Source organism: Ovis canadensis, chromosome 1 (assembly GCF_042477335.2).
Source record: "Ovis canadensis isolate MfBH-ARS-UI-01 breed Bighorn chromosome 1, ARS-UI_OviCan_v2, whole genome shotgun sequence".
In the NCBI taxonomy this organism is placed as follows: domain Eukaryota; kingdom Metazoa; phylum Chordata; class Mammalia; order Artiodactyla; family Bovidae; genus Ovis; species Ovis canadensis.
In genome coordinates this window covers 234,794,656-234,821,213 of record NC_091245.1, presented here as the reverse complement: position 1 = coordinate 234,821,213, position 26,558 = coordinate 234,794,656, and the positions used below count along the sequence as shown (strand labels likewise).

Here is a 26,558-nt window from a genome sequence, read left to right as displayed (position 1 = left end):
ATGTCATTATATATTATTGCTAAGCATAAGAGAGATTCCTATGAGGCTCCTTTCAAGAGGATTACTCAGCTCCCAGTGCAGGTCCACAAACTAGGCTCTGTGATTGATTGAGGCACGACAATGAAGTCGCAAGCAGTGGCAAACTGAGTCCACTGGGGAAGGGCCCACACACACTCACTGGGAACACTTTAGCAAAGCACCTCGTTAAAACTTTTAACAGTGGTCATTTCTCCCAAAGTCAATGGTTAGTGGAAAGAAATGTCTGGTTCTAGGATTGCCTGCTTTTTTATGGGCTAAATTGGGCATCGAAGGCAAAGAAGAGGAGGAAGAAGAGCAGACCTGTCGCCTGCTGGGCAAGTTTGATTTGCATGGATATGTAGATGCCAAAAACCATTCACTTGTTATCGGAGGACTGTTTCCTATTCGCTCCAGGACCATCCCAGCAAATAAGTCTATTTTGGAGCCAGTATCTGCAAAATGTGAAGGGTAAGCCATTGTTTTTGTATTCTTTTTACATCAGATGTAGGAAGTGGGGTGAAGGAGAGGTGGGAGTGTGAGAGTCTGGAACTGGAACCATGATGCCAGCCCTGACTCTTGACACTATTTATTTGACTCAAGATAGGTACTTACTGTTTCTCTGCCTCCATTTCTCCAAGGTAGACTTACCATGATTGCTTAGAAACAAGAAAGAAAATAGATAGATTTTGCATGATATACAACACTGCTCCTGAGAGGATGGTCTGTGGAGTATCAGCATCACCTAAGAGCTTGTTAGAAATGTAGCATCTCAAGCTGCATCCCACATCTGCTGAATCAGATTCCACATTTTGACAAGACCTCCTGATGATTCATGCACACACTGAGTCTGAGAAGCAGTGGTGTAGAATTGTGCAGTGTTGCAGCTTACTTTAAATTGTTACTAGACTAAAGTCTCCTGAAGTGAGAATACACGGTGCCAGAAAGCTGATTTATTTGTGAGCTAGTGTTCATAGCAAGAGTCCTCCAGCTGGAAGGCTACTGCCCTGTTCCCCTCATCCCAGAATTGTCATGTCAACAAATGGGATCCATGACTGATGATCTGAATTTGCTAAGAACCCGTTGTAAGGAAGGCAAACATGGGTTATATTTCTGGGTGTGAAACACACATACTTTTGATGTGAAAAGAATGCCAGAGATGAAAGGAAATGAACTATTCACACTGTTCTACTGCCATCACAAAGCAGCTCTTTCTTTTTCATTTCTTTGTATTCTTTCTCAACACTTTATATTGATGCAACCATCATTTTTGCATAGTTGTGCTCATAGTACAGACAGTTTTATTTGGGAGGATTTTACCTCATATCTTAATCACTTCCATGATGCTGCATGGTATTATAAATGTATTTTGTAAAATTTTTGACAACTTCTTTTTAAAAAAATATTTATTTATTTGTTTGGCTGTGCTAGATCCTAGCTGTGGCATGTGGGATGTAGTCCCCTGACCAGGGATTGAACTCTGGCCCCCTGCATTGGGAGCACGGCATCTTAGCCACTGGACCACCAGGGAGGTAAGTCCCTTGCCAACTTCTTATACAATTCAATATTAACTGATCATAACTCCTTCCCTTAGGTCAAAGTTCATGCTACATGTTTAAATATCACTAGAGGGATAGATAAACTGTTTGTTGTTGGCAAAAGGAAAGGACTGTAATCAGTCCCTACTTATCTCTTTCCTGGGTCTTCTAATTCTTTTCTGCTCTTACAGTGAAGCAAATGTTTAAATGGGAAAGAAGTGGTTCTACTCATGGCTACATTGTTTAGAGTCGGTTCATTATTTTTCGAAGAATTTTTCACTGATTCAATCTTTACCAGCATAAAATAAAAACCAGAGTTTGTCATAGCAGAGGACATGTTATTTCATCAGCGGAATCACTTAACTTGCTCTTCACCCTTCTTTGGAGCTTCTGAAGGTTGTTTTCTTAGCAAGATAAAATAGAAAAGCCAGTACACATATTTTTAGTAAAAATCTACTCCCTCATTAAAAAATAATTTGAGATTTCCACTGTGATTGATACAGCGGTAAGAAGAAAGTATGTCCCATTTAAAAAATAATTCACTGTATCAGGGATATCTTGATTTCCCTCTCTCTAGTCCACTGGTTCTTATTCAATTTTCAGAGTAGTCTGATTGTTGCTTTATATCCTCAGTTCAGGGATTTTAGCTGAAATCAGTGGGAGAGAGAAGGTTGTGTGTGCTTATTCCATCTTGACTTTAACTCAAAGCCTAAGGATTCTTGAAAGGGTTACTTCAGCATCTTCTGACTTTCAGTGTTGCTGCTAAGAAGTCTGATGACATTCTGATTCTTCATATTTTGTATGAAACTTGTTTCACGTGGTTTGGGTATCGAAAAAGTTAGTTCTTTGTCCTGAATGTAGGTCAGAAATATAAGGCTTCATTGTGGGGATTCTGCTTGTCTCTCAGCCTGTTGATTGAAACCCAAACTGCTCATCTTTATGCCATAACATACCTATATATTGGATATTATTAAAAATATTATTGGATATTATAAAATATCCTATTTACATTCCATATTTACATTTTTGGATATACTTTCTTAAAAATTATAGCTATATAATTTTCACTGATAATCAATAACAGTTTCGATATATCTGTACCCAATTCCAGTATTCTCCAAGCCTCTTAATATTCCTCCATGAGATGCAACTTTCCCTCCCAGTGAGAAAGCCCTCATGGGAAACCTGGATAGGTGATATTCAGGAGCCAGGCTGGGCCTAATCAGATAATAATTTCATTTTGGCATCATTGTTTACCTATATCTGATCTAGATATGCTAGTTGGAGTTTGGAGAATTCTTACTCTGAAATCTACAATTTTAACAGGATGCTAGTTTTGGGTGGCCATCAGTTAAACTGCACAGAAGAGGAGGGCTTTTCTGTTATTTTGGAAATGTTGTTCAGAGAAGATAAAGACAATGCAATGGAAGGAAGAAAGGAGTGTTTTAATTTCTTGTTTTGGTTGATCTAAACAAAGCTAGGATTTAGAAGAAATTTTCTGGGGAACAAAAGGTATACATTGTATAATGATGCTGTGAGTATCATAATGGAAATCACTGATGAAAGAAAAATTATCCCAAATCCCACCCTTTCATTAATTACCCTGCACTCATTTAAATTTTTTCCTATTGATAGTTATCCAAACATTCACATAATTTATGTATAGTTTTAATTATAGTATAGAAACAACTTTGCACACAGACTGTTTTACCTAATATTACATGCATACTGCAGTGTAATTTCTCTAATTATAGATTTTTAACGATGGAAAATGTTCCCTTCAAGTCAAGGTACCATAATTTATTATCGCCGGGCACATTAATTCTTTCCAATTTTTAAATATCATAAATAATTCTAAAGTTAACAGTTTGGAACATAGCTAGTTTTTCCCTTTGGGAAGAACAATCTCTTCAATAAATTCTCTAGGGTAGAATTTTTTATTCAAAGCAGGTGAACATTTTGCTAGCTCTTGAAATGTCTTACTCTCTCACCTTAGAAAAGATATTGGTATATTTAATTCAACAGTGTGTATGCCAGTTTATATAGCCATCTGTGTAAATTTAGGAGCCAGTGGTCTTAGGATGATAAAGCCCTTCATGTTCAGTCTGCTGGTTCTCCAGTCTCCGCTTCCTGTGCCATCCCTATTCCTACCCTGTCTGCCAAGTGTCCTGATCTTCCCATTCCTAAAATGTTATGTCCTCTTGTTGCCATGCCTTCACACTTACTGTTTCCTCTGCTTGCAGCATCCACCCCCTGCTTTTATATCATCCTTCAAGAGTCAGCTTGGCTGTTAAGTCCTCCAGTTAGGTGCCCCCACCTCTTTGCCTCCTGGTCCCTATTGTCTATCCCTGTTGGTATGATTATCATTTTGTGCATTGATTGACTATTCCCTGTTTCTTTGCCTAGACACTGAAGTGTCTGTCTTTGTCAATATTGCATTTATAGTATCTAGCACCGGTGGAACCCAGTAACTATGTATTGAATGAAAGGCAAAGCCAAACTAAACTAGAAAGTTCAATTAAAGAGATATGGAAGAAATATAAATAAAAGAAAAAAAAAAGAAAAGAAAAAAAAAGAGGACATCTTACATCAATCTCTTCTTGTAAAATGGATAATAAAGGCTAAGAGTTATTGACTAAAAAAAAAAAGAGATATGGAGGAAAAAAAATCTAATTTGCCAACAGGGCTATTTGCTATTAGATGTTTAATTCAAAAATATTTATTGAGTAGAAGATATGGAGTTAGGTACTACAGCTACAGAGGACATTAAGAGAAACCATTCTGGAGGTTCTTGCTTTCAGATAGGTTAAAGTTTGGTTAAAACTGAGAAAAAAGAAAGAGTTGGAAATGGAATAGTTATTTTTAATGGAGACGATGGTGTGATAGATTACCAGAGAAATAATTTTCCTTTTTATGTCTAGGGAATGGAAAGGAGGAGGCATTTCATTCATGGTTAAATGTGAGAATGATAGAAAACAGACATCCTCAGTTAAAAAAATCTAGACTTTAACAATCAAATCGTAACGGGAAAAGTGATCTATTGGAGTCATATATAGTATATATAAATTTTATGTATTGCTTATATGTAGGTCTATCATAAGTATTTTCATGTATTTACAAAAATTTTGTTATTATAATTAACATCCAGAAAAAAACCCAGAAAAACTTATAGGGAGATAAGGAGGAGGGAAATAGACTCATATGGTACCAGGGTCTTCCAATAAATGGGCAAAAACGTATTGAGGGATTACTGGGTGTTCTGTGTGGTGCTGAGAATTGAGAATAGAAGAATATTTTTGTGGAAAGAGATAACCAAGTGTCCAAAAAGATGTTTCCTAGCTCAAGCCAATCAATGATGAATATGATTCATACTTGAACCCATTACATTTGCAATATCTTTTCATGAAATATTACCATGCTCAGACAAGGTAGGTGCCCACTAATGTTTTGGCAAAAAGCTCCAGCACCAATCCCAGCTAAAAGCTGCTTTCTCCTCCACAGATCCACTCATTGACTGAGCCTAACAAAAGACATTTCCTTTTCAGGTTCAGCTTCCAGGGATTCCACTGGATGAAAACCATGATCCACACCATCAAAGAGATTAACTAGAGGAAAGATATTTTGCCCAGCATCAATTTGGGCTATCAGATCTTTGATACCTGTTACACTGTCTCCAAATCCATGGAAGCAGCATTGTTATTCCTTACAGGGCAGGAAGAAAACAAACCCAAGTTTAGAAGCAGCACTGGGGCAATGCTGGCAGGAATTGGTGGAGCAGGAGGATCATCCTTGTCGGTTGCTGCTTTAAGAGTTCTAGGGTTGTGTTACTTTCCTCAGGTATTTCAGAATATTGTTCTGGGTACAATTTTATAAAGAAACAAGCTATGTGCAACTGCAGCAAAGAGTAAGTAAGGTCATCAGGTGAGGCTGGGATAAGTTGCAGACAAAGAGGCTGGTGGTGATGCTGATATTCAGTCTGCCCTCAGCAACTATGACTGGTGACTTCAGACTCTTCTACATCCCTTAGGATCCTGCCTTAGTTTTGATCCTGAGATTGTGACCTAGTGAGGTTTATGTTGACATCTCACTAAGCAGTACTCTCTGAAGCACTAGGTGAAGTAGAGTAGGTGATGGAGAAATACTTGGTTGATTGATAGATAGTATAAGAAACGCATTTTGGTTCTGGCCTGTATTAATACTTATTAATCATATTAATACTTCATCATGACATTTTTTTGTTCAAACACTAACACACTGAAAAGCACTTGGGAATTTCACAAAAGAGAGTATTGGTATTAAAAAATATTTAAAAGTTGGTATTCTAATTTATAGATTATTTTTAATTCAGGGGCCAGTGACATATTTCAGCCTAAGAATAGATGCTAGTAATATTAGGAAGAATGGATAATTAAGAAAATATAAGTAAAGCTGTGTGTTTATTTTCAGGGATGGTTCACCAAAGTATCAAGTCAGGACTTAGTAATGTGAAGGCTGATTAGGCTTATTTGTGTTACTGAATTAATGGGAGAAGTTAAAATAATTTTTAAAAGTAGCATTTACATAGTGTGTCTAATAAAGCTGCAAATATAGATGTGGGAGGAACAGGACGAGAGTGAGAAATAGAACCAAGAAGAGAGGTCAGGTGACAGAGGTGACATCTTCAATGTGGGTTTCATGCAGCTGAGACAGACTGTGCCGATATGAGCTCTGCCTTCCAGCAAGTCCCGACTGTGGTCCATGCCCCTTCTAGAAACCTCTAGAGAGAGCTTCTCCTTTAAATCTTGTAGTAAATCTGCAAAGAAGGTAAAAGAAGTCTTGTACACAATAAACACTTTCACATGTATTGTCTCATTTAATGTACTGAGTAACCTTAGGATATAGATGTCATAACCCTGATTTCACTCATGGGGAAACTTAGGTTCAGAAGGTTTTAGTAAAGAGTATGATTATGTAGCTGGAATTTGAAATCAGGTGTCTTCGCTTCCAAAATGAGATTCTTCCCTACATATGGCTTCCATGATATCGGTGTTTGTGAGGTTGCAAAGAAGAATGTAAACTTTAGCCAAAATGGAGTAAGGCTTAGTCAGTCAGTCAGTTCAGACACTCAGTCATGTCCAGCTGTTTGCAACCCCATGGACTGCAGCACGCCAGGTGTCCCTGTCATTCACTATCTCCTGGAGTTTGCTCAAACTCATGTCCATTGAGTCGGTGATACCATCCAACCATCTCATCCACTGTTATCCCCTTCTCCTCCTGCCTTCAATCTTTCCTAGCATAGGGATCTTTTCCAATGAGTCAGCTCTTCGCATCAGGTGGCCAAAGTATTGGAGTTTCAAATTCAGCATCGGTCCTTCCAATGAATATTCAGGACTGATTTCCTTTAGGATAGACTGGTTGGATCTCCTTGCAGTCCAAGGGACTCTCAAGAGTCTTCTTCAACACCACAGTTCAAAAGCATCAATTCTTTAGCACTCAGCTTTCTTTATAGTCCAACTCTAACATCCACACATGACTACTGGAAAAACTAAGATGGACCTTTATTGGCAAAGTAATGTCTCTGCTTTTTAATATGCTGTCTAGTTGGTCATAACTTTTCTTCCAAGGAGCAAGCATCTTCTAATATCATGGCTGTAGTCATTATCTGCAGTGATTTTGGAGCCTGAAAAATTAAAGTCAGCCACTGTTTCCACTGTTTCCCCATCTATTTGCCATGAAGTGATTTTAGTTTTCTGAATGTTGAGCTTTAAGCCAACTTTTTCACTCTCCCCTTTCACTTTCATCAAGAGGCTCTTTAGTTCTTCACTTTCTGCCATAAGTGTGGTATCATCTGCATATCTGAAGTTATTGATATTTCTCCCAGCAATCTTGATTCTAGTTTATGCTTCATCCAGTCCAGTATTTCTCATGATGTACTCTCCATAGAAGTTAAATAAGCAGGGTGACAATATACAACCTTGATGTACTCCTTTCCCAATTTGGAACTAGTCTGTTGTTCCATGTCCAGTTCTAACTGCTGCTTCTTGACCTGCATACAGATATCGCAGGAGGCAGGTCAGATGGTCTGGGATCCCCATCTCTTGAAGAATTTTCCACAGTTTGTTGTGATCCACACAGTCAAAGGCTTTGGCATAGTCAATAAAGCAGAGGTAGATGTTTCTCTGGAACTCTCTTGCTTTTTCGATGATCCAACGGATGTTGGCAATTTGATCTCTGGTTCCTCTGCCTTTTCTAAAACCAGCTTGAACATCTGGAGGTTCAAGTTTCACATAATGTTTAAGCCTGGCTTGGAGAATTTTGAGCATTACTTTACTAGTGTGTGCTGCTGCTGCTAAGTTGCTTCAGTTGTGTCCGACCCTGTGTGACCCCACAGACGGCAGCCCACCAGGGTCCCCCGTCCTGGGGATTCTCCAGGCAAGAACACTGGAATGGGTTGCCATTTCCTTCTCCAATGCATGAAAGTGAAAAGTGAAAGTGAAGTCGCTCAGTCGTGTCCAACTCTTTTCGACCCCATGGACTGCAGCCTACCAGGCTCCTCCATCCATGGGATTTTCCAGGCAAGAAAACTAGAGTGGGTTGCCATTGCCTTCTCTGTTACTAGTGTGTGAGATGAGTGTACTTGTGCAGTAGTTTTAACATTCTTTGGCATTGTCTTTCTTTGGGATTGGAATGAAACCTGACCTTTTCCATTCCTGTGGCCACTGCTGAGTTTTCCAAATTTGCTGGCATATTGAGTGCAGCACTTCCACAGCATCATCTTTCAGGATTTGAAATAGTTCAACTGGAATCCTGTCACTTCCACTAGCTTTGTTTGTAGTGATGCTTCCTAAGGCCCAGGACTTCACATTCCAGAATGTCTGGCTCTAGGTGAGCGATCACACCATCGTGGTTATCTGGGTCATGAAGATCTTTTTTGTATAGTTCTGTGTATTCTTGCTACCTCTTCTTAATAGTCTTCTGCTTCTGTTAGGCCCATACCATTTCTGTCCTTTATTGAGCCCATCTTTGCATGAAATGTTCCCTTGGTATCTCTAATTTTCTTGAAGAGATCTCTAGTCTTTCCCATTCTACTCTTTTCCTCTATTTCTTTGCATTGATCACTGAGGAAGGCTTACTTATCTCTCCGTGCTATTCTGTGGAACTCTGCATTCAAATGGGTGTCTCTTTCCTTTTCTCCTTTGCCTTTTGCTTCTCTTCTTTTCATTGCTATTTGTAAGGCCTCCTCAGACAACCATTTTGCCTTTTTGCAACTTTTTTCTTGGGAGACATATTGATCCCTGCCTCCTGGACAATGTCACGAACCTCTGTCCATAGTTCTTCAGGCACTCTGTCTATCAGATCTCATCCCTTGAATCTATTTGTCAATTCCTTTGTATAATCATAGGGGATTTGATTTAGGTCATACCTGAATGGTCTAGTGGTTTTCCCTAAGATTAGGACAAAGCATAAAGAGAAAAATAGGAATAATCTGTCACTTATGAAAGAATTGATCATCATGGAGCTATGTAATTTTAGGAGGTCTTATTGGAGGTGATGCAGTAACATGGGAAGGCAACGGGATGGGCTGGGGAGAATGTGACATATCTTCTTAACTGCATAGTTGCTGAGGTTGAGGGGAAGGTATGTATGTATGAAATGTATATAAGAGTGTCAGAAATTCATGACACTGGCTACTCTACTTTCATTCTTAAATTCTCACTGGTGGAAAAGTCACACAAGGACCACTGGCAAAAATAGGAAGATACCTCATTTATCTAGGCAAGTGGCTATAAAGTGAGGGCTTCTAGTAAGTGTGTTGGACAATAAGACTTAAACTTGAGGTTGAAGTGAAGCTTCCTGCCATCTTTCTCAATCTAAGTCTTGGGAATTACATACCCAGAAATCTTGTCAGAGAGAAAGCAGGAAAGAGAAGAAGAGAAAAAGAGGGAAACCAGTGATGACGGAGAGAGAGAGAAAGAGAGAGAACAAAGGGAGGGAGAGGGGTGGAGGCAAGGAGGGAGGGAGAGGGAAATGCACCTGCCAAACAGACTGTGAGCCTGCTTATTCCATCATCTGTACGGATGAGGAGTTAGATCAGAGAAAGAGCCTGGATGACTCGAATCACACACCTAGTCTCAAGAAAACATAGATGAAAGGGCTGAAGACCTTCCTTCCAGTCGTGTGACCCCGAGTTGAAAAAGTAGCCCATTGGATGTCATCATCTTAATAATTAGTCCCCAAACTTCCTTGGGGCAAGGTGGGAAAAGGGGCCCAAAATGCTCCCTCTAACAGTCCCCACCCTGCTTGAAACAAGGAGAGGAGCAAAAGTCCTTTTATCTTTGAAAGGGCGTGAGAATAAAGAGAGAACTGTTAAGTTCCCTCCTTCTCCAATACAAATACTAAGAGATGATGTAATTTGAGGTTTGGCTATTACTTTCTAAAAACTGCATGAACACTTTCAATCCTAGGTGGGCTATGCCTCTACCAGCTCACTTCTTAGTGACAAATACCAGTTTCCATCTTATCTTCACACAGTGGCCAGTGATAAGATCCAGTCGGAGGCCATGGTACAACTTATCCAACATTTTGGTTGGGCCTGGATAGGCACCATAGCAGCTGATGATGATTACAGAAAATATGGAATAAAAGTTTCTAAGGAACAAATGGAGAGTGTCAGCCTCTGTGTTGCATTTTCTGAAACCATTCCCGAAGTCCATTCTTCCTTGTTGGTTTTAATGAACAGAATAGTTTTCATAAATACTGGTCATAAAATGTTTTTAAATTTTCATTCGTCTGATTTATTTCCTCATGATTACATTTAGGTTATGCATTTTTGGCAAGACTACTGCAAAAGTGATACATATCCTTTTTTATGTCTCATATAGGATGCCACTATGTCTCATTAATGACAAATTAATATCATTATATATTCTGTTGCTCAAAATTTCTCAGGTTTGACAATTGGCAGTCACTTTGAGTTGGCTCCTATTTCTTTTAAGCAAGTCACTGTAATTTCTGAAAAATTTACTTTCTGGAACACTAAGATATTGCAGGTTCATCTTGTATATCCCTACCCAGTCTTGCAGTAGCCATTTCTCCTGAGTCCTATTTACATTTAGAATGGAATTAGAAATCAAGATCTGAGTAAGAACTAAGTTGTTCATAGTACTGGGGAAATTGTGGTAAATTCAAAATGAAAAATTAACTTATGCTAAAAGTCAAGGCTATGGTTTTTCCTGTGGTCATGTATGGATGTGAGAGTTGGACTGTGAAGAAGGCTGAGCACCGAAGAATTGATGCTTTTGAACTGTGGTGTTGGAGAAGACTCTTGAGAGTCCCTTGGACTGCAACGAGATCCAACCAGTCCATTCTGAAGGAGATCAACCCTGGGATTTCTTCGGAAGGAATGATGCTAAAGCTGAGGCTCCAGTACTTTGGCCACCTCATGTGAAGAGCTGACTCATTGGAAAAGACTCTGATGCTGGGAGGGATTGGCGGCAGGAGGAGAAGGGGACGACCGAGGATGAGACGGCTGGATGGCATCACGGACTCGATGGACGTGAGTCTGAGTGAACTCCGGGAGTTGGTGATGGACAGGGAGGCCTGGGGTGCTGCGATGCATGGGGTCGCAAAGAGTTGGGCATGACTGAGCGACTGAACTGAATTGAAAGGTTAAGTTATAGAAATTAAGTTATGCTATATGTTATGCTATTTTTCATCTTAAATTCTCTGAGTACTTCTTTCTTAAAATAAAATGGATCCTTTTATATGGTAAACAACAACTCTTCATTATTTGATGATTTCAATATTACAATTTAAATTTTCTCAAAAAGCAACAAATATGTGTTAGGATTACAGAGAAAAAAGCTTTTAGGACAGGTCAAAGGACCACGTAGTGTCAGGGTGAATGTTGATAGTTTAGTCCATGAATACATTCCCTGAATAATGTAAGTTAAATCTGAAAAGCAAGACCTCACAGTAGAGAAAGTTAATGGGCACATTTAAGAAAGTTTTATAAATGCATCACAAAGTAAAAAATTATGATTGATTTAAAACCAAAATGATACCTTTTACTCTTGTAGTTTATTTGACATTTCTAAATTCTTTTGCATGCCTGGTGGTAGGGAACTCTGTCCTGCCATCCAATGAGGATAAACAGGTAGAATTATAGAAAGATTGTAAGGTGGCAGCCTTTGAAAATTTCCTTGCTTAACTCTTCTGAAGATTGGAAAAGAAAAACGAGTCTCTCTTCAATGGACCAGGCAAAAATGTCACCCTGTTGAGAACTCTGATGTAGTTGTCGTGTTGATTGAGAACAGCATATAGTGAAAGAGGGAGAGATGAAAGGGCAACTGTATGGTGACTATTATAATACTTCCCTTGGTGTGGCCTTCTCTGGTGGCTCAGCTGATAAAGAATCTGCCTACAATGCAGAAGACCTGGGTTTGATCCCTGGGCTGGGAAGATCCCCTGGAGAAGGGAACGGCTACCCACTCCAGTATTCTGGCCTGGAGAATTCCATGGACTGTATAATTCATGGGGTTGCAAAGAGTCGGACATGACTGAGTGACTTTCACTACACTCCCTTGGTATACTGACTTACTAGCACCTTTCAGCTATATTACCTTAATCCCTATGACAGAGGTAGGGCAGGAATGATTTCCCTTCTTTTATGGACTGGAAAACTAATGCTTAGTTAGGATACATGACTTATTCAAGCTTATGTCATTTGACAGAGCCAGAAAATGACTCCAAATCATCATATACCATAATTCAGGCTCTTTCGGCTATATCGCGTGTCTTTCTGGTTTGTGGAGAGTAGGGATTGGATTGAGTCCTCTGGTTGGAAAACCTAAGTCCAGCATGTGGTACTGACAAAAACCACGGGCACAGGATATATCTCAGCTCAGATTGGTTACCTTCATACTACAGGACGCATGCTCTTACCCCAGCTAAGGTTGCTGGCAGAAAGCAAGAGTACTAGAGGTATTATTTTGATAGGAGCTCCTGTTCATGTCTATGAAATTATTCTGTAGGTGTACACTCAGCTCCATCTACTTTTGTACTCTCGGCAATGGCCTCTTTGGCACAGCCTTGTCTCATATATTATTCCCTTGACTTAGAATCTCCTTGATCCCAGTGTTTGTCAGGCAAATTGCTACTATTTTTTTAAAACCCAGATCAGAGGGCCACTTCCTGGGAAACCACCTTGAATTTTTCTAAGGCAATTAGTTAGCCACTCCCTCATCTATGCCCTGATATAAAGGGAAGGGAATGGTGGTATCAGGGAAGACTGGTACCTATCAGTGAAAAAATCTAAGAGGGAATAGTCTCTCTTCCCTAGGTATGTAGGTATTAGGAAATATGAGACATCACTTTACCTTGGTATAGATTAGTACTGGCCAACAGAAATTTAAAACCCACACAGGTAATTAAAAAAATTTTAGTAACCAAATTAAAAAATAAAAAGGAACAGATGAAATTAAACATAATATATCTTATTTAATCCCAAATAGTATTTTAACCTGTGGTCATGATCATGGTAACATAATATAAAAATAATTTCTTGAAATTAGTAATGAGAGAAGTTACATTTCTTTGACCTAACATTTGCAGCCCAGTTTGTATTTTAGACTTATAGCCCATTCTGATTTGGCCAGCCTCTTTTCAGGTTTAAATTGTCCCATGTGGCTAGAAGCTGTTGTATTGCTAGAAGCAAAGGTATAGAGAAGAAAAAAATTCAGTCCCATGAATTAGATACGAGTTTTGAGATGATTTTCTTTATAAAGCCTGTTTTCTAAGCAATAAAAGTTTTACAAATTGTTTTCTTTTTTCCCCCCTCGTTGTTCCTTTCCCTGTTTTTCTAGCTAATGTGCTATATGAAGACACTTCAGTTTACAACCCATAATGGAATGAGAATAGAAACTGATGATAATAGAGATGTGACTGGATATTCTTAATTGGCAATTAGATGATAATGGAGAGGTCGCCTTTGTAAAGGTTGGAGAATATACATTCAAAGACTCTAAATTTGAACTTGTGATGACTCAGAATGCAACAATATTTTGGAACACTGAATCATCAGAGGTTAGTTATTTTGATATCTTATTTTGTTTACATATAGAGAAAATTGCATTTCTGTGTTATTTCAGATGCATGGAATATCAGAAACCTAGAATTGACTATTCTATGATTTTGTTCTTTTTCCTCAAGTATTCCAAAATATTTGACTTCCTTTGTCCCTCTTGCTTTCATTCATTTTGTCTCTGATAATTTTTGTTCTTTTCTTTACCTCATCCGTATTCTCTTTATTATTTTCCTGCCTTTATTCAGTGCTCCTTATTAACCTTTTATTCAAATATGTATTTTTTGAACACCTTGTGACTTTCATCTTAATGTCTGAAATAGTTTTGGCTTTTCTTTAGTTTCTTTTCTGAGATAAGTGAACCTTTTTCATTTCTTCCATTCTCAAATGCACTTATGTTTTAAATTTTCAAATATCTGATTTGAGATATTTTTTACACATCTCCAAGTGTTTTTCTGAGAATATTTAATTGAAGTGCTAAGGTATTTATTTAAATTATCACAGTATTCTTCTGCTTAATGGTTGTGTCTGTGTTTTATAGGAGAATTTTAATTTGCTGGAATATTTATTTTATTGAAGTATAGTTGATTTAAAATATTGTGTTTGCAATAAATGCTGGAGAGGGTGTGGAGGAAAGGGAACCCTCCTACACTGTTGGTGGGAATGCAAACTAGTACAGCCACTATGGAGAACAGTGTGGAGAGTCCTTAAAAAATTGCAAATAGAACTGCCTTATGACCCAGCAATCCCACTGCTGGGCATACACATCAAGGAAACCAGAATGGAAAGAGACACATGTACCCCAATGTTCATCGCAGCACTGTTTATAATAGCCAGGACATGGAAACAACCTAGATGTCCATCAGCAGATGAATGGATAAGAAAGCTGTGGTACATATACACAATGGAGTATTATTCAGCCATTAAAAAGAATACATTTGAATCAGTTCTAATGAGATGGATGAAACTGGAGCCGATTATACAGAGTGAAGTAAGCCAGAAAGAAAAACACCAATACAGTATACTAACACATATATATGGAATTTAGAAAGATGGCAATGATGACCCTATATGCAAGACAGCAAAAGAGACACAGATGTGTAGAGCGGACTTTTGGACTCAGAGGGAGAGGGAGAGGGTGGGATGATTTGGGGAGAATGGCATTGAAACATGTATACTATCATGTAAGAAATGAATCGCCAGTCTATGTCCAATGCAGGATACAGCATGCTTGGGGCTGGTGCACGGGGATGACCCAGAGAGATGTTATGGGGAGGGAGGTGGGAGGGGGGTTCATGTTTGGGATCACATGTACACCCGTGGTGGATTCATGTCAATGTATGGCAAAACCAATACAGTATTGTAAAGTAAAATAAAGTAAAAATAAAAATTTTAAAAAAATGTGTTAGTTTCTACTGTATAATAAAGTGACTAGTTTTTTATATAAATAATTTTCTTTTCCATTATTGTTTCTCACAGGATGTTGAATATAGTTCCTGTGCTATAAAGTAGAACCCTGTTTTTAATCCATTCTATATATAATAGTTTGCATCTGCTAATCCCAAACTCCCAATCTTTTGCTCCTCCCCCTCCCCCCTTGGCAGTCACAAATCTGTTCTCTATATCTGTCTGTTTCATAGATATGTTCATTTGTGTCATATTTTAGATTCCACATGTAAGTGATATCATACAGTGGTATTTGTCTTTCTCTTTCTGCAATGAACATTGAGATGAATGTATCTTATTGAGTTATGATTTTCTCCAGGTATACGCCCAGGATTGGGATTGCAGGTTCATATGGTAGCTCTATTTTTAGCTTTCTTAAAGTTTTTATTGGAGTGTAGTTGATTTACAATGTTCTATAAGTTTCAGGCATATAGCAAAGTGAATCAGGTATACAACTCTCTCTCTTTTAGATTCTTTTCCCATATAGGTCATTACAGAGTACTGAGTAGAGTTATTTGTGCTATACAGTAGGTCCTTATTAGTTATCTATTTTATATACAGTAGTGTGTACATGCCTATCCCAATCTCCCAGTTTATTCCACCCTCCCCTTACCCCCACTGGTAATCATAAATTTGTTTTTTACATTGGTGACTCTACTTCTATTTTGTAAATAAGTTCATTTGTACCCTTTTTTAAAAAAAATTCTATATGTAAGCAATATAATATGATATTTATCTTTCTGTGTCTGACTTACTTCACTCAGTATGACAATCTCTAGGTCCATTCATATTGCTACAAATGACATTATTTTGTTCTTTTTTAATGAATGAGTAATATCCCATTGCGTATTCACAATGGGATACATACACACCATATTTTCTTTAAGCATTCCTCTGTTGATGGTCATTTATGTTGCTTCTATGTCCTGGCTATTTTATTTTATTTTTATTTTTTATTTTTACTTTATTTTACTTTACAAAGTGCTGCAGTGAACACTGGGGTGCCTGTATCATTTCAAATTATGGTTTTCTCTGGATACATACCCAGGAGTGGGATTGCTAGGTCATATGGTAGCTCTATTTTTTAGTTCTTTAGGAATCTCCCCCCTGTTCTCCATTAGAGGCTGCAATTTACACTCCTACCAACAGTGTAGGAGGGTTCCCTTCTCTCCACATCCTCTTCTGCTATAATGGTTTGGTTTTCATTTTCTGTTTTCTTCCTAGAGTAAATGAATATGGAGGCACAATTACATTTTTGGTTTATTTTTTGGATAAGGATGATGGGTTTGGGTGGCTCACAAATCTCTATTTCAAGACTGTCTTCTTTTGTTAGTAGAGTGAAGAGCAGTTTATTTAAGGAATGACTTTCTTTTTTTTGTGGAAAGGAAAGGCTTAACGTGTCTTTTGATTTTATGGTTCACTTTTGTTTCTACAGAGTTCTTAGTTTTCCTTTCTTACTTTTTACTCTTCCTGTCACATTGCAGAAAAGGTACTTCTCCCTCTGTATCCCTTCTGGTCCCACCACAGTGGTGAAACCATCCTTCTGATTCCCACCTTCAAGACCTTGCCCTATAACCTGACATTTTATTTCTAGGAATGATTTTGTCTACTCTCTATTAACCTTAGTTTGTCTTCTCCCTCTTACTTTTTTCTGCAGTTTTCCCTGAATTTCCTCATTTTCCATACATCTAGGGATGAAGAGGGTGCTCTAGAGGTGTGCTTGCTGGAATTTAATTACTTTGAAATTCATAGCATTTTTAGGCTCTTTATGAAGCTGAAGTTGTGGGTCATGTGTAGTTTTATTTACATTAAAAAAAAATCTGTATGGTCTTTTGCAGAGACTGTGGAGAGAGTTATAATTTAACAGTTACCATTACCCGAATGGTAGGCTGACAGAGGAGCCTGGCAGGCTCCAGTCCATGGGGTCGCAAAGGGTTGTACATGACTGAGTGACTAACACATTAATAATTATAAAATTTTTAATCCCTCCACCTCCTATAGCAACAGGAGGGCTTTGATGTGCAGAACTGCAGCTCTGAACATTTTAAAAGAGAAGCTTTAAAAAGAGAGATTGGGTCCCCTGGTTACATAATGTAAAGATAATACCTGGAGAAGCCCTGGGGGAAGTTCACGGGAAACCTCATCACTTACCAAACAGCTGAACTTTTTACCCTGAGTGAAATGTTAGTTGTAGGACTGTAGGTCTTTTGATATTCTAGTTTACTGTTTACCTGTAGTGTTACAGTAAAACAATAGGGTGGCGGAAGGGCATTGGCAATTTAATCTTCCATGTGAACCTGCTGGAGGAACCAGCAGGAGTGAGAGAGAGTTGTAAGTGGGTCTCAGGACAGCCAGTGTTTTTTTATTTGTGGCTGCAAGACTATTTTGGGGGGAGATTGTCTTTTTACATCTTGTTTCTTGTTTATGTATGTCCTCTCTTCTTGTATGGCCCTTTTGGCCTGAGATCTGAGGTCCCTAAATAGTCTTCTGAATCATACTGGGAAAGGATATAGAAATATGTGACAAGAAAATTAAGATTTCCGATCTCCTGTGCTGTGCCAGATATTGAGGGCATCTTTTTTATCTCTCTCTCTCTCTCCCCCTTTTTTTTTGGTCCTTGGTTTTCCATGAGTATCAGTAAACATAGACTCATACATACATACTATACATACATACATACTATTTCTCCTCTTACCTAGCCCGGCCTAAAGCAGCTCTTGAATACATGGTTAGTGTTAGCCACTCAGCTGTGTCTGACTCTGCCACCCCATGGACTATAGCCTGCCAGGCTCCTGTGTCCATGGAATTCTCCAACAAGAATACTGGAGTGGGTAGCCATTCCCTTCTCCAGGGGATCTTCCCAATCCAGGGATCCAGCCTGTTTCCTGCACTGCAAGCAGACTCTTGTGTCTGAGTCACCAGTGAAGCCCTTGAATACATTATGGCAGGATAAAAGTAAAAAGTGTTTGCCACTATAGGGGCCATAGCTCTTCTGCACTTTATTTCTTTGAATTAGAGCTTCTGTGTCCAATACAGGTATCCCTAGCCACATGTGGCTTTTAAAATTAACTGCAATTAAATAAAATTAAAATTTTAGTTTCCTAGCACATTAACTACATTCCAAGTGCCTAACCGCCATGTGTGGCTACAAGCTACCATATTGGACAATGCAATATATAACACTCCATCATTGCAGAAAGACAGAGTTACTCTAGGTCTACAGTATAAACCACCTTCTGTGGCCCAGAACTCTCTCCCTGAATGGGGCCTGAGACTGTTCCCTTTTGTATTCCTGGTGCTAGTTGTAGAGCAGGTGCTCAATATAATGTTTTACATGAAAAAAGAGATGCTGCTGCTTGTATATACAAAGTTCATAGAATGTTTGTCCTACTAAAAACTGATGGAAAAGGAGTGAAATGTACTAGTAGATTTCTATTTTAACAACATTTCATTAGAGCATAGTAATTTGATTTTTCTTATCTTTACACTTTTTACTTTTATCCTGCCATAATGTATTCAAGGGCTTCACTGGTGACTCAGACACAAGAGTCTGCTTGCAGTGCAGGAAACAGGCTGGATCCCTGGATTGGGAAGATCCCCTGGAGAAGGGAATGGCTACCCACTCCAGTATTCTTGTTGGAGAATTCCATGGACACAGGAGCCTGGCAGGCTATAGTCCATGGGGTGGCAGAGTCAGACACAGCTGAGTGGCTAACACTAACCATGTATTCAAGAGCTGCTTTAGGCCGGGCTAGGTAAGAGGAGAAATAGTATGTATGTATGTATAGTATGTATGTATGAGTCTATGTTTACTGATACTCATGGAAAACCAAGGACCAAAAAAAAAAGGGGGAGAGAGAGAGAGAGATAAAAATTTATTATTTTTATCTTTATCAATTTATTTATTTCTTCTCCCTGGCTGCACGATGCAGCTTGTGGGATTTTACTTCCCCAACCAGGGACTGAACCTGTACCATCTGCAGTGAAAGCACAAAGTCCTAACCAGTAGGCTGTTAGGAAATTCCCAAGGTTATGCTTGTATAATGAAATTGGTTCAAATGTAATTCAATATAAATTCACTAAGCATCTACTATGAGTCTGCCTCTGTGTTAATCACTACAAAAGGACCAAAAGACTACTGCCCTCACAACACTTACAATCAAATCATTAATTAACTGAACAGATATTTATTGAGCACAATATTATATGTGCTACACACTGTTCTAAGAGCTGGGGATGTGTCAGTGTACAAAACAGAACAAATTCCTACTTAATGGGACTAACATTTCAGTGGGAAGAAAGAAGCAATGTATAAGATAAATAAGGAAGTGATATAGTATTTTAATGGATGATAATGTTAAGGAGAGAAAAATAGTAAGGATTGTGGTAAAGGGCTGGGGGGCAGGGGGAGTGTAATTTCACAGAGTGTGATCAGGGAAGCCCTCACTGGGGTGACATTTGAACAAAGACTGAGAAGAAAGTGAATCCATGCATTAAATCTAGGGGGAAAGCATTCCATACAAAAGAGATAGTGACTCACTTTCCTGCATTGGAGAAGGAAATGCCAACCCACTCCAGTGTTCTTGCCTGGAGAATCTCAGGGACGGGGAGCCTGGTGGGCTGCCGTCTATGGGGTCGCACAGAGTCGGACATGATTGAAGCGACTTAGCAACAGCAGCAGCAGCAGCAAACCCTGAGTTAGGGGTGTCTTTGGCATTTTAGAAGAATAGGAAAGGGTTCAGTGTGGCTGGAAAGAGAGAGGGTAGTGGAAGAGGAGGTGAGAGGAGTGAAAGAGGAAGTGAGAGGGGTGAAAGAGTGTCAGGTTACATAGCGCCTTGGGGGCTGTTGAAGGACTTCGGCTTTTACTCTGAGTGAAACGGTGAGCCATGGAGAGTTTTGACAGAGGAGAGTTATGATCCCACTTAGAGTTTAAAGAATTATTCTATCTGCCATGTTTCAATTAGACCAGAGGGGACAAGAGTAGGATCCACTGGATTTGCTGATGAAATGACCTTGAAAGTCTCCTGCATCAACAATTAATAGATGGTACAGGCATGATTTAACTCATGATAATAACTGAGTCTGGAAGTTGGTGAGCAGGTGGGCCTGAGTGAAGATTCATGTGGGCAAGTAGTAGAAAATATGGTTGGAGATGATGGTTGAGACTGGTGGTGTCAATGACAGAAATGGGGAATTGGGGAGGAGGAACTGGGTAAACGGGGATAGCTTTGAACACGTTGAATTTGAGGTGAAGATGGAATTTCAAAGTAGGGACATGTTGGAAGTTTAGGATATGGAATTAGAGGTTAGGTGGGGAAAGCTGGTGTTAGAGTCAAGATTTGGGAGTTCATGTGCAGAGGTGCTGGTTGAAGAGAAGAGAATGAATGAGCTGCTTTATACTGAAAGATAAGAGCAAGAACCAAAGCCAAAGGAATGCCAACGGCGATGAGGTAGGTAGAGGCAATAGAACCAACAAAATAAATAAAGAGGACCCAATGGAAGCCAAAAGAGCCTGCATTTCAGGGAGAAGTTGATCAAGAGTTCCAGATTAGTGAGGTGAGTGGGTTGGAAGTGAGATCATGATGTTGAGAAGGGAAACGATACTCAGAAAGAGAACAAAAAGTCATCAACTTATTGTGATGATTTTCAAAGAAAGATATATAGAGAGCTCTTTTTTGTGATTCAGACTGTAAAGAGCCTGCCTGCAATGTGGGAGCCCCAGATTTGATCCCTAGGTTGGGAAGATGCCCTGGAGAGGGAAATGGCAACCTACTCCAGTGTTCTTGCCTGAGAATTCCATGGATGGAGGAGCCTGGTGGGCTATGGTCCGTGGGGTCACACAGAGTCGGACACGACAGAGAGACTAACACTAACATTTTTTAGAACGTTGGATCAGGAGAGAGGAAATACAGTCATTCTGTGATCATACACACATATGCACACACACACACACAACTTATAAGAAATCAATCTATTATGTTTAAAAATACACATTTAAATAATCTTATATACTGTAACCGAGCTCAGAGATTTCTGATATTTTCCATTGTTATCTAACTCAGATTTATCTTGCAAAACTCAACATAGGAAAATTTTGATTTCCAAAATGAATCTTTTCACTTTCCAAAATGAATCTTTGCTTAATGGAAAAATACATCTTATCTCCTTTTTAAATGGGAAGCTCCTCGTTTACATTAAGATATAAATTTACAAACATTGCATTTATAATGGACTTCAATGAACACAATCATGTACAATGTACTATGTTTATCACCGAGTTTTCTAAACTCTTTTTTATGAGAAAATATCCCAGTGCTGTGCCTTGTCCATTTTTCCTTTTTGCTGTGGAATTTTCCTCATGGAGTAGGTCTTTCATTTTTATTTTGTACTGACTGAATGATACTCAGGCTATGTTGGGATGACCTTGCTGAGAAGTCTTTCTCAGGCACTCAGGATGATTCTTGGCGTCTCCTCTCAAGCAGAAAGAGGCTTGACATATTGTCCTCTCCTCAGAACCCCATGGACATGGAGCCTGGTCTGAGTCTTCAAAGTTAGAAAGAGTTAGGTTTAGCTTTGCTAATATCTAGAAGCAACCACTGGACTTTTCTAGAAGCCTAATTCTAGAATCAACTTCAGGATTATTAGCAAAATTTCTCTAGGCTTTCCAGATCATTATTCTCTTTGTTATTCTTTTTTAAAACATTTTATTTATTTTTAAAATTATGTATTTATTCATTTTTGTGCAGACTTTCTCTAGTTGCAGCAAGCAGGGGCTGCTCTTTGTTGCAGTGTGCCGGCTTCTCCTTGTGGTGGCTTCTCTGGTAGCAGAGCACAGGCTCCTGGAGTGCAGGCTTTGGTGGTTTCAGCTCACAGACTCTAGAGCTCAGGTTCAGTAGTTGTGCCTTCGTTGCTCTGCCGCATGTGGAATCCTCCCAGGCCAGGGATTGAACCCTTGTTTCCTACACTGGCAAGTGGATTCTTATCCACTGTGTCACCAGGGAAATTCTGTCTTTTTTTCTTGCCCAGTTATCCTAGGTTTTCCAAGAAATCACAAAATGTCCACAGAAATCCAGGTGGAAATTTTCATAGCTTGGCAAGTGGTAGAGACAAAGGGCTTTGTTAGCGTGTTGTATTTGTCTTTGCTAGCTTCCCCATTCAGTGTGTACTGATGTGTGTCACCCTAGGACCTGGAAGGGGATTCATCACAGGGAACCAATATGCTGCTTTGACTGCAACCCATATGCTGATGGATATGTGTCATGGGAACCAGCTAGAGATGATCATTTTTCACTGACATTAAAATGCAAGTAGATTAAATATATTTTGGCACAGAGGGCCTTGGGAGCCTTCTTTATAAAGAGATGTGAACAACTTATCACAAAAATTATGATCCATCAAACTATTGGATGTTCTGTGCAGTGTGAAAAAAAATACAACATTGGGTTTTAGTTCTAAAGCTGCTGCATTTGGAAAGAAGACCTGAATCTATGAACTTCAGAGAGGAAAGATTTTAGAAGGAGATGTTAAAAATGAATGTATGGATTCATGCATTCATGAATCCTTAAAATAATTTTATAATAATTTTAATTCATTCATGAATACTTAAAAGTATTTTAATTTCTGAAGTAGATTAAACATTAGTTATGGAAAAATAGTGAATAAGTAGTAGCAAGTAAATTATAGTTCTATGTTTTACAGACTTATCTCTAATTCAGAAATAAGAGATCTAAAAGTACATCCCTAAAGGCAATTGGCTTAAGACCATAATTACTCAAAGTTTGTAGGACAGGTGAATTCTGTATCTATTGCTCTATGAATTGTTCATCACAACCTGCTGAATTTCTGTTCTTGGCCAGAATTTTAGTTGGGCTTGGTAGGCTTAGCCTTATGAAGCATGTTGTAGCAGGTTTATTTTTATTGCTACCTTCTGTTAAAAATAAAACAAATTGAACTTATCTTTTGCCAAAAGTTCCTCAATAGCAGTTTATTTAAAAGAGAAATTTTAAAATGTAAAATTTTCCCCAAATGGAAAAGAAAACACATTATCTGAGCATCTCAGGGGATTCCACGTACCCCAGACTCTGCAGAGTTGCGTCAAGAGAAATCCAGTCTCGCAGTCAGAAGGGATTGAGAGGAAATTCCAGTCTTTACCTGCATCTTTCAGAGAATGGAAGAGAGACATTTCATAATCCACCACAGATTCACCTCAGCTTTTTCTTCTGCAGCAATACCCTCCTTTGGCTTCCCAGGTGGCTCAGTGGTAAAGAACTCATCTGTCAATGCAGGAGACATGGGTTCAATCCCCAGGTTGGGAAGATTCCCTGGAGAAGGAAATGGCAACCAATTCCAGTATTCTTGCCTGGGAAATCCCACAGACAGAGGAGGCTGGCAGGCTACAGTCCATGGGGCTGCAAAAAGAGTTAGACACAACCAAAATGACTAAACAATATTCTTCTTTAGAGCCTCTGCTCAGCTAAATGCCCCCCAAGTGTTTTCAACCTTAGTATTGTTGCTATTTTGATTTCCTTTCTTCTAGTTCCCAACCTTCCTCTAACTATTGTCTCAAATCTGCATCTGGAGGGTGAGGAGGGGAAGGCTGAGTGGGCAAAGACAAATTGTCTTCAGTTGGTGAGGAAGATGTTGAATGGAAGGCTGAAAACACTCATAGTTTATAATAATCAACTGTACCCCTGTCACAAACCTCGTTTTACCTAAATAGCTTTAATGTTCTCACATATTTGTGGATTGTTCTTAGGTTTGTGAGGGGATACACCACCCTTCTCAATTAGATAATTAGAGGAGAAAGAAAGAGACATCTTACTTAAAAAGATTCATGCAGAAACAGCTGAAATCCAGGAAGGAGACTGAATTTCCAAAATTGAAATGAATTCTCAACCTTTACTATTAGCTGCATACTCTAAGACCATTTTATCACTGCTTTTTTTTTTTTTAAGATATATATATTCTCTATAAAAAATCTCAGTGAGTCCTGTATGAGGCCTTTGGTTCTTCTGGGCAATTCACAGCCCATGGGACAACTGGATTTCTTTGCAGTCAGTCCTCTGTTCTTTGTTCATTAGGTCAAAGGGAATGTGATCAATGTGGTGAAGACTGCAGGTCCAATGCACAAAAGAGTGAGTGTGTGCTGAAAGAAGTGGAATTCCTTGCTTATGATGAGGCCCTTGGATTCCTGCTTGTCATTCTCTCTGTCTTTGGGGCACTTGTGGTCTTGGCAGTCACAACTGTGTATGTAGTATACATAGATATACTCTGCTGGTGATGGCTAATGGCCAGGAGTTGAGCTTTCTTATTCGGGTTTCTCTTGTCATCACACTGCAGCCTTCCATGCTCTTCACTGGCAATCCCTACAACTGGTCTTGCATGGCCCGTCAGATCAGTCTGGTGCTGGGGTTTTCTCTCTGCCTGTCTTGCATTCTTGGTAAGACTATTTCACTGTTTTCAGCCTACAGAATTTCCAAATCCAAAACTCCACTTATATCCATCCACCCTCTTTATTGGAAAATCATTGTGCTAACCTCTGTTCTAGTTGGAATTGGCATATAAGTTTTCATTCCAATTCCAAAGAAAGGCAATGCCAAAGAATGCTCAAACTACCGCACAATTGCACTCATCTCACATGCTAGTAAAGTAATGCTCAAAATTCTCCAAGCCAGGCTTCAGCAATACGTGAACCGTGAACTCCCTGATGTTCAAGCTGGTTTTAGAAAAGGCAGAGGAACCAGAGATCAAATTGCCAACATCCACTGGATCATGGAAAAAGCAAGAGAGTTCCAGAAAAACATCTATTTCTGCTTTATTGACTATGCCAAAGCCCTTGACTGTGTGAATCACAATAAGCTGTGGAAAATTCTGAGCGAGACGGGAATACCAGACCGCCTGACCTGCCTCTTGAGAAATCCGTATGCAGGTCAGGAAGCAACAGTTAGAACTGGACATGGAACAACAGACTGGTTCCAAATAGGCAAAGGAGTACGTCAAGGCTGTATATTGTCACTCTGCTTATTTAACTTATATGCAGAGTATATCATGAGAAATGCTGGATTGGAAGAAACGCAAGCTGGAATCAAGATTGCCAGGAGAAATATCAATAACCTCAGAAATGCAGATGACACCACCCTTATAGCAGAAAGTGAAGAGGAGCTAAAAAGCCTCTTGATGAAAGTGAAAGAGGAGAGTGAAAAAGTTGGCTTAAAGCTCAACATTCAGAAAACGAAGATCATGGCATCTAGTCCATCACTTCATGGGAAATGGGGAAACAGTGGAAACAGTGTCAGACTTCATTTTTGGGGCTCCAAAATTACTGCAGATGGTGACTACAGCCATGAAATTAAAAGATGCTTACTCTTTGGAAGAAAAGTTATGGCCAACCTAGATAGTATGTACACCCGTGGTGGATTCATGTCAATGTATGGCAAAACCAATACAGTATTGTAAAGTAAAATAAAGTAAAAATAAAAATTAAAAAAAAAAGCAGAGACATTACTTTGCCAACCAAGGTCCGTCTAGTCAAGGCTATGGTTTTTCCTGTGGTCATGTATGGATGTGAGAGTTGGACTGTGAAGAAGGCTGAGTGCCAAAGAATTGATGCTTTTGAACTGTGGTGTTGGAGAAGACTCTTGAGAGTCCCTTGGACTGCAAGGAGATCCAACCAGCCCATTCTAAAGGAGATCAGCCCTGGGATTTCTTTGGAAGGAATGATGCTGAAGCTGAAACTCCAGTACTTTGGCCACCTCATGTGAAGAGTTGACTCATTTGAAAAGACTCTGATGCTGGGAGGGATTGGGGGCAGGAGGAGAAGGGGATGACCAAGGATGAGATGGCTGGATGGCATCATGGACTTGATGGATGTGAGTCTGAGTGAACTCTGGGAGTTGGTGATGGACAGGGAGGCCTGGTGTGCTGTGATTCATGGGGTTGCAAAGAGTCAGACACGACTGAGTGAATGAACTGAACTGAACTGAACTGAACTGATAGCCTATTTAGTATTGAACCCCCCAAGGGTGTACAAGAACATGGAACCTCAAAATACAAAGATTATTCTGGAATGTAATGAAGGTTCTATAGAATTTTTGTGCTCTATATTTGGGATGGATGTCTTCTTGGCCTTACTGTGCTTTCTCACAACCTTTGTGGCACGCCTGTTGCCACAGGATAATTACTATGAAGGAAAATGCATCACCTTTGGAATGCTGGTCTTTTTTATCATCTGGATCTCTTTTGTCCCTGCTTACTTGAGCACCAAAGGCAAGTTTAAAGTAGCTGTGGAAATATTTGCAATCTTGGCATCCAGCTATGGTTTATTGGGTTGTACACTTGCTTCCAAGCGCTTCGTTATTTTGCTGAGGCCAAAGAGGAACATGGATGAAATTGTTGGTGGAAGTGTCCCTGCTCTCCATAAGAGCATCCAGCTGACTTCAGCCTCCTCTGTGAGAAGCGAAGTCGACAATACCTCGGTGTCAACTATCCTGGATGACTAG

At 39.3% G+C, this 26,558-nt stretch overlaps 1 protein-coding gene across 1 annotated transcript; it reads left to right on the top strand.

Annotated features, from left to right (window-relative positions):
- LOC138443549 (vomeronasal type-2 receptor 1-like) lies at positions 1–26,558 on the top strand. The gene is given in 11 exon segments (XM_069596170.1): positions 1–486; positions 5,099–5,390; positions 9,998–10,292; positions 13,201–13,250; positions 13,397–13,482; positions 13,484–13,616; positions 22,207–22,328; positions 24,139–24,319; positions 24,322–24,624; positions 25,028–25,031; positions 26,056–26,558. Coding segments are annotated over 11 exon segments (2,214 nt in total). The 5' UTR covers positions 1–241.